This window comes from Augochlora pura, chromosome 7, assembly GCF_028453695.1.
Source record: "Augochlora pura isolate Apur16 chromosome 7, APUR_v2.2.1, whole genome shotgun sequence".
NCBI lineage: Eukaryota > Metazoa > Arthropoda > Insecta > Hymenoptera > Halictidae > Augochlora > Augochlora pura.
In genome coordinates this window covers 15,996,848-16,010,157 of record NC_135778.1, presented here as the reverse complement: position 1 = coordinate 16,010,157, position 13,310 = coordinate 15,996,848, and the positions used below count along the sequence as shown (strand labels likewise).

General features: G+C 39.5%; 1 protein-coding gene across 2 annotated transcripts in view; it reads left to right on the top strand.

Annotated features, from left to right (window-relative positions):
• Sog (chordin short gastrulation) overlaps positions 1-13,310 on the top strand; it is a 130,515-nt gene that overhangs the window by 75,955 nt on the left and 41,250 nt on the right. For both annotated transcript variants that reach the window (XM_078184947.1, XM_078184948.1), the window contains exon 2: positions 3,300-3,403. In XM_078184947.1, the coding sequence (XP_078041073.1) occupies positions 3,300-3,403 (104 nt within the window). The remainder of the gene's footprint in view (positions 1-3,299; positions 3,404-13,310) is intronic.

The following is a 13,310-nucleotide window of genomic DNA, read 5'->3' as shown; positions in this document are numbered from 1 at the left end:
TGGCTGCATTCGTTCGTGCTTGCTTTCGTTCCCGTCAAGATTAGACGTCTCGAGATTACAGCCACTGCTGCGAGCTAATAGCTACTCAATTTTATTTTTAAGCCGACCGATTGCCTTCGGGGGCTCTTCTCAGACATTGGTCGGATCTTCGGCGCGTATGAGGATTTTGGGATTTTCTAGGAATTTTTTCGAGTTTTGGGAGTTTTAGACTTTCTGGATTTTTGAGATTTTTAGGACTTTTAGAATTTTTAGGATTCTTGAGACTTTTAAGACTTTTAGAATTTTTAGGGTTTCAAGGATTTTTGGGACTGTTAGGACTTTTAGGATTTTGAGACTTTTGGACTTTTGAGACATTTAGAACTCTTAGGACTTTTAGTAATTTCAAGACTTTGAGGACATCTGAGACTTTTAGGACCTTCAGTACCGTTGAGATTTTTAGTACATCCGAGACTTTTAGAATATTTAATATTTTTGAGACTTTTAGAAATTTTAGGACTTTCAAGACTGCTTTGATATATTAGACCCTTAGGAATTTCAAGGTATTTGAGATTTTTGGGACTTTTAGAATGTTTGAGACTTTCAGGACTTTTAAGCCTTTTTGTTGTCCTCGAACTTTTGAGACTCTTAGGAATTCAGCAACACATAACCTTGACATAACAAAATATCAAGTAAATGGCAAACTCTCAAGCTACATCATCAACATACTCATCGACAAACATTCAAAACCAAGAAAAAGATCTCAGCCTCCAATAAATGAAAAACAGAAAATGAGCACACTTCCCGAATCCTCTGACCACCTGTTCCCGCTCGCGGTACACCTGTTATTCCAACGTGGCGTCGCTCGAGCCGTAGAAAACTGGTGTTTCTCCGAACCGTCGGATAAAACGCGGCACCCGGTTGTAATACGTCGAAAAGAGTCTCTCGGCCTTGTTATTTTCGTCTCGCGCGGTCCAGAACGAGGATTTATTTTTACGCGGAAAAGGAAAGAACGCCGTAACACACGTAGCTACGACACCGAAGGCAACGCTCTGCCTGCGTCTTTTCCCCGAGCTTTCCGTCTCGTTCCCGTCTTCTTTTTCCGTCCGCGGCCGGAAGAGGTGGCAGAAGAAGAAGGTGACACGACACGCGGCGCGTCACATTCAAACGAGGCGACGCGCGGCCTTGCCGGGAACCGAGCAGCGGCCACGAGACGGTTTCTTTTTTCCTCCCTCCGCGGCCGGTTCCCCCTTTCCCTTCGCCGTGGACACCGGCGCGGCTCGCCTTTCTTCTTTTCCACCGTCTCATCGTCGTCTCGCCGATTTTTCAGCGGCCGCGCGCGTTCCGTGCGGCAACGCTCGCTCGCCGGGTGATTCAGAGCCAAGGCGATTAATGCCCCTCGCTGCCGGCGAGAGAGCCTTTCCGTTCGTTTCTTCCTTCCTTCCTTCCTTCCTTCCTTCCTTCCTTCCTTCGTTCGTTCGTTCGTTCATTCATTCATTCATTCATTCATTCATTCATTCATTCCGCGGTTTCACTTTTATTCCATTCTCGGATAAGGAGAGGGATCAGGCGCGCGCGTCCGCCGCGAGAATCGACCGAACGAAATCGAAAGCTGTTCTCCGGAACAGTTTAGACTCGCTGCGGGGGTTACGCGCGCATAGTAATCCGATCTTATGGCTGTTTGGAACAATAACTGTTCCAATTCACAATAATCTCCAGACCTAGTTCATTCTAGGATTGATAAATATTAGTCTTGTAATTTTTTGAACCGCCATTTTATGACACTGTTTGTAGAAATTATGTGGTTTATATGAATACAGCGTAACTTGTTAAAAGTCGAATATAATTGTAACCATAATAATAATTATCATTATAATTGTAACCATAATAAACATACGTGATTATAACCATCACTGAAGAATAAGTGATGGTTATAGTTTTATCGTCTTTGATTAAAATTATCTCTGGTTGGTAAAATCTAGAATTTAATTTATTTAGAATTGAAAGAACAAGAATCTATTATTTTCTGCGATATATACAAATGATGAATTTTTGTCTTTTGGTTATTAGTGATTGATTGCAAAATGACGAATTTTCGTCCTGTGAACGTATATGTGTTAAGTATCTTATGAGGAAGTTGCTAATATCGTACTAATAGTTTCTTAAATCAAACGCCATTTTAAATTTCTTTGAAATTGTGGTGGCAATTATGAACCTCTCTTAAAAGCTCAGACGACCTTAATAGTTATTAACATTTTATTATGCGCAAGAACGCGTTTCTGCGCTGTCCTCGACAATTTTTACAAAATAGATAAGAGTATTGTAAAATTATAGCACTGTTAAACACGCATTTTCTCTTTTAGAATAGTAACTATTGCATCAGTCAGAAAGTTCAATTTCATACGTATAAAATGCTCCAAGTTACGTCAACTCGATATACTAAATTGTGAATATTATTAATTGTGATATAACGTGTAACATAAATTATAAATTTATATATATATATTTATATTATTATATATAATATTAATATAATTGTGATTATCCAGGTACTTTTTAGTACCTATTGCACCTGTCAAAACTAAAATCTATATTATTAGGTTGGTGCATATGAAATGTCGGATGTTTACGTAAATATATAAAACTGTATATCTTTTTTCAAAAGCTGTTGATTTAATCAAAATATACTACAGTTTATTGATCCGAAAAATCAGAATTTCTTGAAGACAGACGTTTATGAATTAAACTCGCGTTGGGAAAAGTGTATTGAAACAAATGGGGGACATTTTGATGAAATCAATAGCTTTTGGAAAAAGATATACAGTTTTATATACTCGCTTAAAAATCCGACATTTCATATGCACCAACCTAATACTATACTAATACTAAATCTATTATAGTATAGATCAGAGAAATAATTTTTAATTCAGAATTAATTCAGAATTATAATGTCTTCGACTGCAAAGGGCTAACCCTTAGCGCTTGAAGCCATTTCAACTGAAAATCTGAAATAATTTCTCTAACTTATAGTATTTCCATTTTACATAACAGAGTGCATTTTATACATATAAAATTGATTCTTATCATTCCTACCAACTTAAAAATGAAAACCTTAACAATTTTCCAAATGCAAACTTTGTTAGCAGAAAGATTATTTTGCAACGCGGTAGAACAATTTCACGGTGCCTCGCAGTCGAGTGCGAAGGGTTAACATTAATACCGAATAATTCGCGAAAGTGGCGATATAGAACAATAATAATAACATATATAATAAACATAACCGTGACATAACAATAATAATTTGAACATTGGATCTGTTACAGAGTGCACGTTCGGCAAGCAGATACGGGAACTGGGCTCCACCTGGTTCGCGGATTTGGGCCCGCCCTTCGGAGTCATGTACTGCATCAAATGCGAATGCATTCCGGTACGTGTTAAAGTGGGTGTGCCCATCGCGCGCGGTCGCGCGTGTCCGTGTGTGCGCGAGGGGCAGCGCGCGTGTGCCCCTCGCGCAGGCCGCCGGCCGCCGGCCGCCTGTATTCGTCCGTGTCCGACCTTTGACCCTTGCCAAGGCTCGCGCCGCGGAACCGCCACGTACAACATTACGTTTCTATGGAGCGGGACCGACCTGACGCGACTTTTACGGAATTCGAGCCGACTAAGTCCCGTAGAAACACCCTGCGCCGTTGCCCACCGCAGCCCGCCGCTCTGCTACAGCGAGCTCCAAACCAGCCGTGGCATTCCTGCTCGCGTACAATCTGCGACCGTAATCGGAGAACGCATTATCGTGAATTCGATTACTGCGAACGTTCGACAATTTTCAATCGCACGTTTCCAGCTCGCTTTCTCTCTTGTTCCGCGAGCCGTTCGATCGCTCGAGATCGTTTTCGATGTGCAGTTCGTTCGCGGAACGAGATTCTGCTTAAATTTAGATTAATTTTAGAAGTTTAAAGATAAGATTGTTGACCGTAAATTTTGGTTTTAAAGGTACGTTGTATATGTTTGGTAATGTAATTGTTCGGAAATGATGGAGGTTTTTAATGTTTAAGGGGATCTTTGTTTTGTTCTCGTTTGCCGTGGTTTCATCCCTTCTGGATACAGGTTTTTCGCAAATTGAGGTTATGCATTAGGAAGTCAAATGTAAATATTAAATTTTGCGAAATTTGATTGTTAGAAAATGACGGAAGTTTTTTACTTTTAAAAGGATATTTATTTCGTTCGCGTTTGATGTAATTTGACATTTCATTCCTTCTGAATGACGGATATTTTGTGCTTCCAGATTATGCGCTAAAAAGTCAAATATAAAAATTGAATTTTAAAAAATTATTCTATACAATTATTAATGTAATTATTAGAAAATATCGCAGGTTTTTTCTTTTTAAATTGACGTTTATTTTATACATACAGCAATTCTCTCGCAGAACATGATTATTTATTAAAAAGTCGAATACGAAAGTTCAATTTAAAAAAATAATACTGCCTTTTCAAGCACATTGTACACAATCTTTAATTATTATTATTTTAAAAGCATGAGAAATCTCGGCTTTTTAAATTGATTTTTATTCCGCACTTATTTCGAACAGTTTGACATTTCACCCTTCCCGAACGACAAACTTAGTAAAACAAGATTATGCATTAAAAAATGTAAAAGTTCAATTTTAAGAGACTATGTTCCGTTTGTTAGCACATTATGTACAATTATTAATTCGATTATTAGCAAATATTAGAAATTTCTGCTTTTTAAATCAATTATTTCAAATGTATCTCTATAAAACAAGATTATGCATTGGAAAATATAAAAATTCAATTTTAAGAAACAATCTTGCCTTTGCTAGCACACTGTATGAATTATTAATTCAATTATCAACAAATATTGGTAATTCCTGCTTTCTAAATCAATTATTTCGAACGACAAATTCTTCTATAAAACATACATAAAAATATATAAAAATATATAAAAAAAAAATCATATATAAAAGTTTAAGAATCAAAAAATACAAAAGTTTCTAAATATTCTAAAAGATGAATATTTTCACGATCATCTCTCCGTGCTAACCACAGATATTTCCCGCGCGAAATTATTTCTCGACGAAAACGGAACACCCTGTATACGTTAAACGGTCGCGTAATCGGAGTTTCACGAGTCCGATTCGAGGAAAGAATTGTTCGACGGTCTCCGGTGCGGTATAATCCGATCGCGATCGAAGTTTTCTCGGATCGTTGTTTCCGAGAAGGTCGCGGCGCGGTGGCATTGCCCTTTGGAGAGCGCTGTAGATCGGCGGCGTAACGCGGCGAGCAGCGCACCGGGGACTAAATCTCGATCTGGGTGACGTGACCCACGAAGACTTGACGTGCTTTCTAATCCCATTCCTGGTTCGAGAGACAGACTGGCGTCCGCTTCTGAGTTTGTCTCTAGAGCACCGTACGAATGTGTGCGCGATGGTCGCTCTTACGACGCTGCTTGCGACGACGCGTCACGAAACCCACGTGTCCTTTAACCCTTAGCACTCGAGTGGCACCTATGAGGCGCCAATGAAATTCGTTACATCATTTCCAAAATAATGTTGACATTATTAAAGACCCCTCTATGTAAAAGATTGTTAAAAGCGTAACAGTTTTATGATTCACTAGGCTCGATTTCATATTCATAAATTGTACTAAGTTATATAAAATGGAATTAATAAGAAGGATATTGATGTACGAAGTCGAACTTATTGAAATTATATAAGCAGAACAAACTCTGCCTTTAAATAACACAAAATAATTAAAGCAGTTCAATAAAGTAATACAGTAGAAATAAATCCATAAACTATAAAAAAAACTCTCTAAACATTCTACATTGATTAAAATCAATAATTTTCCATAAAATCAATATTTCCTTCGCTACTGAAACAATAAAGGTTTTTTCAAACGTCTCCGCTCCGTGGTTCTCGAGTTCAAAGGGTTAAAGAATAACGATCCACGGCAGAAGTTTCGCAACAGGTGGTCCGAGTGGAAAAAGAACCGAATTAGCGCCGCGTTTCCACGGTTTCGTGCGTCTGCGCAACGCTCCTCAGCGGCGGGCCCCTTTTGTCGTTCCGAGAGCGCGTACCGGCCGGAGGAATTTCATTAACGAGCATCGAATCCAGATTTTTATCGGGCCGGAACACCTTCTGTCGGAGGAGGGAGGCGATGTACAAAAGCGGCGGTTAAACGAGGATCCCAATCGAGATTTCGCTCGGCCTTCTCGCCGGCGCGGCTCGGCGCGGCTCGGCGCCCGATGTCGAAACGGGTGACGGCCGTCGGGGCGGACGAGCGAGAGGCTCTCTTTTGATGCCCACGACACGTCGGCCGCCACGCATCCTCCCGACTATTAAAGATACTCATCTCATTATGCGGGGCCCGCCGACACCTCCCACGCGATATCCGCGTTCATTCTTCTTCCCGCCATTCACCTTCATCCCCCCTCCCCGATTTCTCGCGCGGTCGCGCGATCACGAAAATTCCATCCGATTTATTAAACCCACCAAATTAAAATGATATCGCCATGTAATCGACTATACTATTACTATAACTATAACAATTTAATTAACACCTATAGAACTCCGAATAAAAATTAATTCGCAATTTGGTAATAAAAAAAGAGTTCTATATCGATTCAGCAAATTCTATATATTTATAGAAATAATACAGCTCTTCTTTTAACCTCTTAGAGGCTATACATATTTTCACTTTAATCGTTTACTTTCATAATTAATAAAACGATTGTGTAAAACACGAAAAATCCACGAAAGTCACCATAGTGACGAGTCGATGCCTAAGAGGTTAATATTCAGAAGTTTGGTTTCACTTTAACTGCATTGTTATTTTATTGTCTCGGAACGTGCAGAATAAATAGAACAAATAATTGGAAAAATTATATAATATTCTTGCTAATGACAAACAATACCGCTGTAACATAACGATAAACATAAAGCGATGCTTCTAGTATTTTTAAAAATGTAAAAGCACCTCTCAATTATTTTTTAAAACAATCTAAATTATTAAATACAAACGAACGTCTTCAAATGTTTTATTGCACCTAATTTCGGTATACTTCATTAAACCTTGTCTAATATCTTGTATTTCGTATAACACGTATTTCTATAATAATTTTGTTGTCTAAATCTTCGGCAAAAGTCTACGGGCTGGTCACCGTGGAATAACGTTGCCGCGCATGCGTCGATTTATTGCGAGATAAACGAGTTCGAAAGTTTATTGGGTGCATTAACGCTTGCAGCAAGTAGAAACAGTAAGTAATGGACAGAACCCCGCGCGCCGGCCAAGTCGTATTTAACAACGAGCTTGCTAATTCTCCGAGAATTGTTGAACAGTTCTCAACAATGCCCCCGCCCGTGCACGCGATGAATTAAAGCCGGGCGCTTTGTTCTTTACGGGGCATTGTTCGTTAATTATGCGCGAGCCACGCGAAACCTATACCGTGTTTCCAATTAACCGCGCTGTTACGAACCAGTTAATTGTACGTTGATATCGGAGCTTAACAATTTGCGCGCGGAACGCTGTTCGCAAATCTGTGTCGGTGTTACGACTAATTATTTCGCAAGTTCTTTGGAATTATGAGAACCTTTAAGCAATCAAAATACGTATCAATGAATAATTGTATTATGTAATATATTATATTATATTGTTTACTTTAATTATATTATATAATATATAATACAAAATTCGTTTATGAATCAAATCATATTCCTCGAGCTTACAACAGATTCCCAGGGGTGATTTTACGTCTCCGCTATTGGCGGGCGCTAAAATAAAATAAATAAATAGAAAGTAAATTATACCAAAAAAAAAATATAATTAGTATATTGGCAAATAGAATATGTAAATAATTATATAATATTAATGAATAACTATTTTCTGTACGAAATTCCTTCACGAGCAAATTTTAATTCGAACAAATGACACACGAGGCAAATTACAATTATTTCATTTTTTACTCAAATAAGATACAACAATAGACATCTAGACCTACGAAGTTATCGACATAACCGTTGCAATATTTTCTGTGAACCGATATAAATCGCGTTGCCAACGATAACAAGTCTCGGACACGTCTGGCGCGAGGGTGGAAGAAAGAGAGGGGGAGAGCCGCGGTCGCGTTATTCAACTGGAATGCCTGGTTGTATCACCCGGCGACAGGGTGTTAACTACGCGGGACAATAAAAAATGCTTTATGGGAAGCAGAAGCTGAGGACCGACTGAGTCACGCCGGGGTTAGTAACATCGGTTGGACGGCCGCGACCCGCGGCGACGACGGCGACGGCGGCGGTTCGCCAGCGGTTTGCGAACGTGGAAATAAATTCGGGGTCAATTATAAAACGATTCGACGGCCCTCGCGGCTGCCGCGGTCCAATTAATAGGCTCTATCATAGTAACATGGGGGCCCTGTGGCCGCGCGCATTTGTGCCGGCCGGACAGAAACGGTCGCGACTGGCTACTAATGGAGTTTAATTTAGCCAATCTTCATAAACTCCGTCCTTGACTGGCTACACCGTTTCTTACGTGTTTGCCTATAACGTCGCCCCGGCCCGGCTTTTCTCTTGACTTGCTAAGCAGACGCTAAGTCTCTAACCACCCCTCGCGAAACTGTGTCATAAGGTTCAACCGGAGTTTTATTGTTCGAATAGGATTTTGTTCCGAGAAGCGACTCGTGCTACTTGTTCGCCGAATTTGTTTCAGTGGCTTGTTCGCTGAATTTATTTCGAGGATTTAGTTGGGGAGTTTATTTGGAATATTTATTTGGCGAATTTATTCGAAGAATTTATTTGGAGAATTCTCTCTAGGAATTTATTTGAAGAATTCTTTCTACGAATTTATTTGAAGAATTCTGTCTACGAATTTATTTGAAGAATTCTGTCTACGAATTTATTTGAAGAATTCATTCTAGTGATTTATTTGAGAAGTTCTTTCTAAGAATTTATTTGAAGTATTCATTCTAATAATTTATTTGAAGAAATCATTCTGGTAATTTGTTCGAAAAATTCTTTCTAGGAATTTATTTGGAGAATTAATTCCAGGAGTTAACTCGAAATATTCCGCAAGTGAAATATTATTCGAAGAGTTAACTCGAAATATTCCGCAAGTGAAATATTATTCGAAGAGTTTAGTCGAAATATTCCTCGAGTCAAATTTCATTCGAATAATTAATAAGAAACATTGCTCAAAGTCAAATTTTATTCGAAGAATTAATAAGAAATATTGCTCGAGTCAAATTTTATTCAAAGAATTTATAACAAGCATTGCTCGAGTAAAATTAGATTCATAAAACATCTCCCAAATAATATTATATTCCAAAAATATACTCTAAATATTTCATAAATAATATGACACTCGAACAATTAATTCGAAGTACATATTCCTGAAATGAAATTATCTTCGGAGAATATTTGTTTTGCAAGAAAACTCGCCACCTAAATATAAAATACATTTGCAATCAACGCTTTTTAAAAATTGTCTAAGAAACGCCATGATCTCTAACCTAAAAAAAAAGAACAATTATATCACTTTAATATATTCTATCTAACTCTAAACTGTCTATCTATTTAGCAAAATTTATTCCGCACACTTATTCAAGTACTCTATTATTTTTAATAATTCTCTCTTATCGACATATAAGTATTAATTCCGTTTTGTCGAGCGTGTCCGTCGAAGTTCATTATACCGGCCGAAGATCTCGGCGCGTGAAGTCATGGGAATGTTCTCGCGTGAGACCTGAGATCAGGCCGGGCGATCCCGTCGATTAAAAAGCGTCCCGCTATTCACGGGCCGCGGCTGGTGGCATGATTCATCCACCCACGATTTTCTTCCCCCGAGGTAGCCATTCATTATTTTGACACTATTGTAGAAATAATGGTGGAAGCGGAGAGCGTTGCGCCCGATCGGGCCGGAAGTTAACGGCGATTTGTGCGTGGGGTCTACCGTGTGGGCCGGCTTTCAGGCGTTCCCAAATAAAACAAAAAAACAACTTTTGATCCGCGCCGCTCTCAGTGTACTCTTTTATTCGTTCGCTCATTCACCGGCCTGCGTTCCAGAGCTCGGCATTAATCGGATTGTTTCGCATAAATATTTATCGGAGCTAATTATCCGAACGAATTCCTTCCGGTTGAATGTTTTATTCCGATTGCCATGAATTATTATATATACGTATTACTATACATATATACGGATTACTGTATATACAAATAATACGAGAAATGTTTTGCGCGAATAATTCAGAAAATTCGATCAAGTCGGACAAAATATATTTTATTTTTATTCAAATCAATTCTTTTCAGAACAAATTCCCGTGCGAATAAAATCGAAGAAACGAATCATTTATATTTTTATTGAGAAGAAATACAACTTTAATAAGTTCATAATAAACTATGTAACTGTTAATATTATTCTAATAATGTAATATTATTATATCATGCTCCTAAACCAGTCAAATACCTCGAGAGCATCGATCAAAAGCAAAAAGACATCTGAAATACAAGCGTAGACGTATGTCGGAACCATAGTACATGCAAAACGTAAGACCATAATATGTAAAACACGATGCGCGAAAATGTCGTGCTATGGACTATTAATTGCGCCGAGTGGTTCGAGAATTGCTATTGCGAGCCACGGCCGAGAAAGTCGGTCTTCTCAACGTTTGTCCCGCGGACGAGATACTGCGGGCTGCTCCGTTAGGACGACACGTTATCCCGGCGTTTGAATCTCGGCGCTTGAAATCGTCTAGAATGTAACCGTGGAGGAGGAGGAGGAGGAGGAGGTAAAACGCGTAACGGTGGTCACACCAAAGAGCCCCGGTTTGCGAGACGGTTTCGGTAAAGAACCAACATCTCCGCGTGATTCACGCGACGTGTCTGCTCGCGCCGCCGCTCACAACGAAACCCGCGACCTATCAATAGCTCCTCATATACACCGAGGAGGGACTGTCATTCTTCCGAAGACTAAAAATAGAGTTCGCGCGTCCGTAAGTCGCGCTGGTCCGAGCGCAGCTTCTCCGCTCTCCCTGTCACCTCTCTCTTTCTCTCTCTCTCTCTCCTCGGCTAATCTTCTTGAAACTATTTCTCCTTATTTCCACGATTTCTCTGCCGGCGAATATCTCGCCGATCACACGGTTGCGGATTTTACGCGATCACGGTGAAAATGCCGCGAGAATGGATCGGCGAAAGGCGAAATTCTAGTGGAAGTTCGATTACATTTGTTTATTGTTCGACGATTGCTTTGTGATACGTAGAATATATATGACTATTGTGTAAATGATGTTTTTATAAGTTGTGGCGTATGTCACTAGAAGCATCACATGCGCCATCTACAGTCTAGTTCCTAATAAAGTCACTGGTCAGTCTAATGCAGAACTCCCCACGTGTAAGATCGTTATCCGAAAAAGAATCAAATAAATTGAGGTTATACGAGCACGTGTTTTCAATCGTCGCCGTTCAGCCATCGATCCCTAGTTCTCAGAGATTCCACGTTAGGGGGACAGAATACCGCGGGAATTCGCCACAAGGTATTTGATGGAGACGATGTCCATAGTGACGTTCATAGCGATGTCCGTAGCGTCATCCATAGGGGACGATTTTATAGACAATGAATACCATAGATGGCGATTTTATAGACATCAGTTAAAGACAACATCGATAAATGAAGACTACAGACGACATCCATGAATGACGTCCATAGAAGACATTTATAAACGATGACTGTATTGACGACGAATACAGATGAAGATTAAATAATGGACTAGTATAGATGACGATTTTATAAACATCAATGAATACAAATTAGAAAAGAATAAATACAGTCGACAACCATGCACGACATTCATAAATAATATTTACAGACGCATCCATGGATGACATGTACAGACGATATCTATAGATGACGACGATTATGTAAGACAATCACTACAGGCGATGATTATATAGACAACCACCATAGTTCACAATTCCGTACATATTTTTTATATACGACATCTACAGACGAAGACTATAGACAAGGTCTACAAACAACTTCTGGTATAGACAACTTCTATAGGCATCATCTATAGACGACAGGCACAGATGACGACTACAGACCGCAACGAAGAGCAGACGAGGACAAAGAGCAAAGCGGTTAGGGTCGTAGACGCGGGCGGGTCGGCGGGGTTCCGGTTACAGCGGCCGGAAATTAAGTTGAGGGTTTTATAGAGCTGCACCGGCATTCCTGAAACACGAAACGATACGCGTTCGATGTCGATTCGGCGCGGCGTGCACCGGCCACTCCGGGAAAAAAACGAGCAGAAGGAACGCGGCGACGGGGAGTGAGAGAGGGAGAGGGAGAGAGAGAGAGCGAGCGAGCAAAGCACAGGCGATCAGGCCGGGCCGCAGACGTTAAACTTCGAATTACACGAGGACCGGGGCGCCAGTGGTAAATTTTCTGTTTCAAGAGGCGACTAGCCCTCCGGAGACAGTCGTCGCCCGGGTACAAACGGGTAGATGGAACTTTTATCGGTCGTGGATACATTTAGGCTTCTCGCCGTTCACTCCGGTCTTCGGCGCGCGGCATCTTCTGGCCAAAATCCAGCTTTCTTTTTTGCTCGTGCACTCTTAATAGTCGTCTACGTTCGTTGTCAATATATTCGTCGTCTATCGTCGTTATCTGTAGTCTGTCGACGGCCTAGTCGTGTTGCTCGTCGCCGATGATCGTTGTCTATGGTGTCATCGTCTATAATCGTTGGCTACATAGTCTTCGTCTCGGTCGTTGTCTGTAATCGTTGTCTTTACCAGCTATAGTTCTTGTTAAAATTCAGTCGATATTGAAATTTCTATTAAAATATTTTAAGATTTGAGGTTGTGTTAGAAGCGTATTTTAATTTAAATTTCTGTTGAAGGTATATTATTACTTATATTCATATTAAAAGTGTTAGAATTACAGAGTGTTTCAAAATATATTACAGTTTAATCTGATATGAAATATTCCTTTCAATTTAAATTTCTATTCAAGATATATTAGGATTTAATCTTTTATCAAATATGTGTTCTAATTTAAATTTCTATTAAAACTATATTATGATTTAAATTCCTACAAAAAGCATATTACAATTTAAATTTTTATAAAAAACATATTACGATTCAAATTTCTGTTAAAAATACTACAATTTAAGTTTCCGCTAAATATATGTACAATTTAAATTTCTATTAAAAACAAGTAACACTATCAATTTAGCCGACTTCCCGAATCGAGTTTCGCTGGTCGACATCCAGGCACGTTGTTAAAACTAGTTGCCGGCGTGTTCGGAATAATAAACAAATGAAACAATCGTTCGA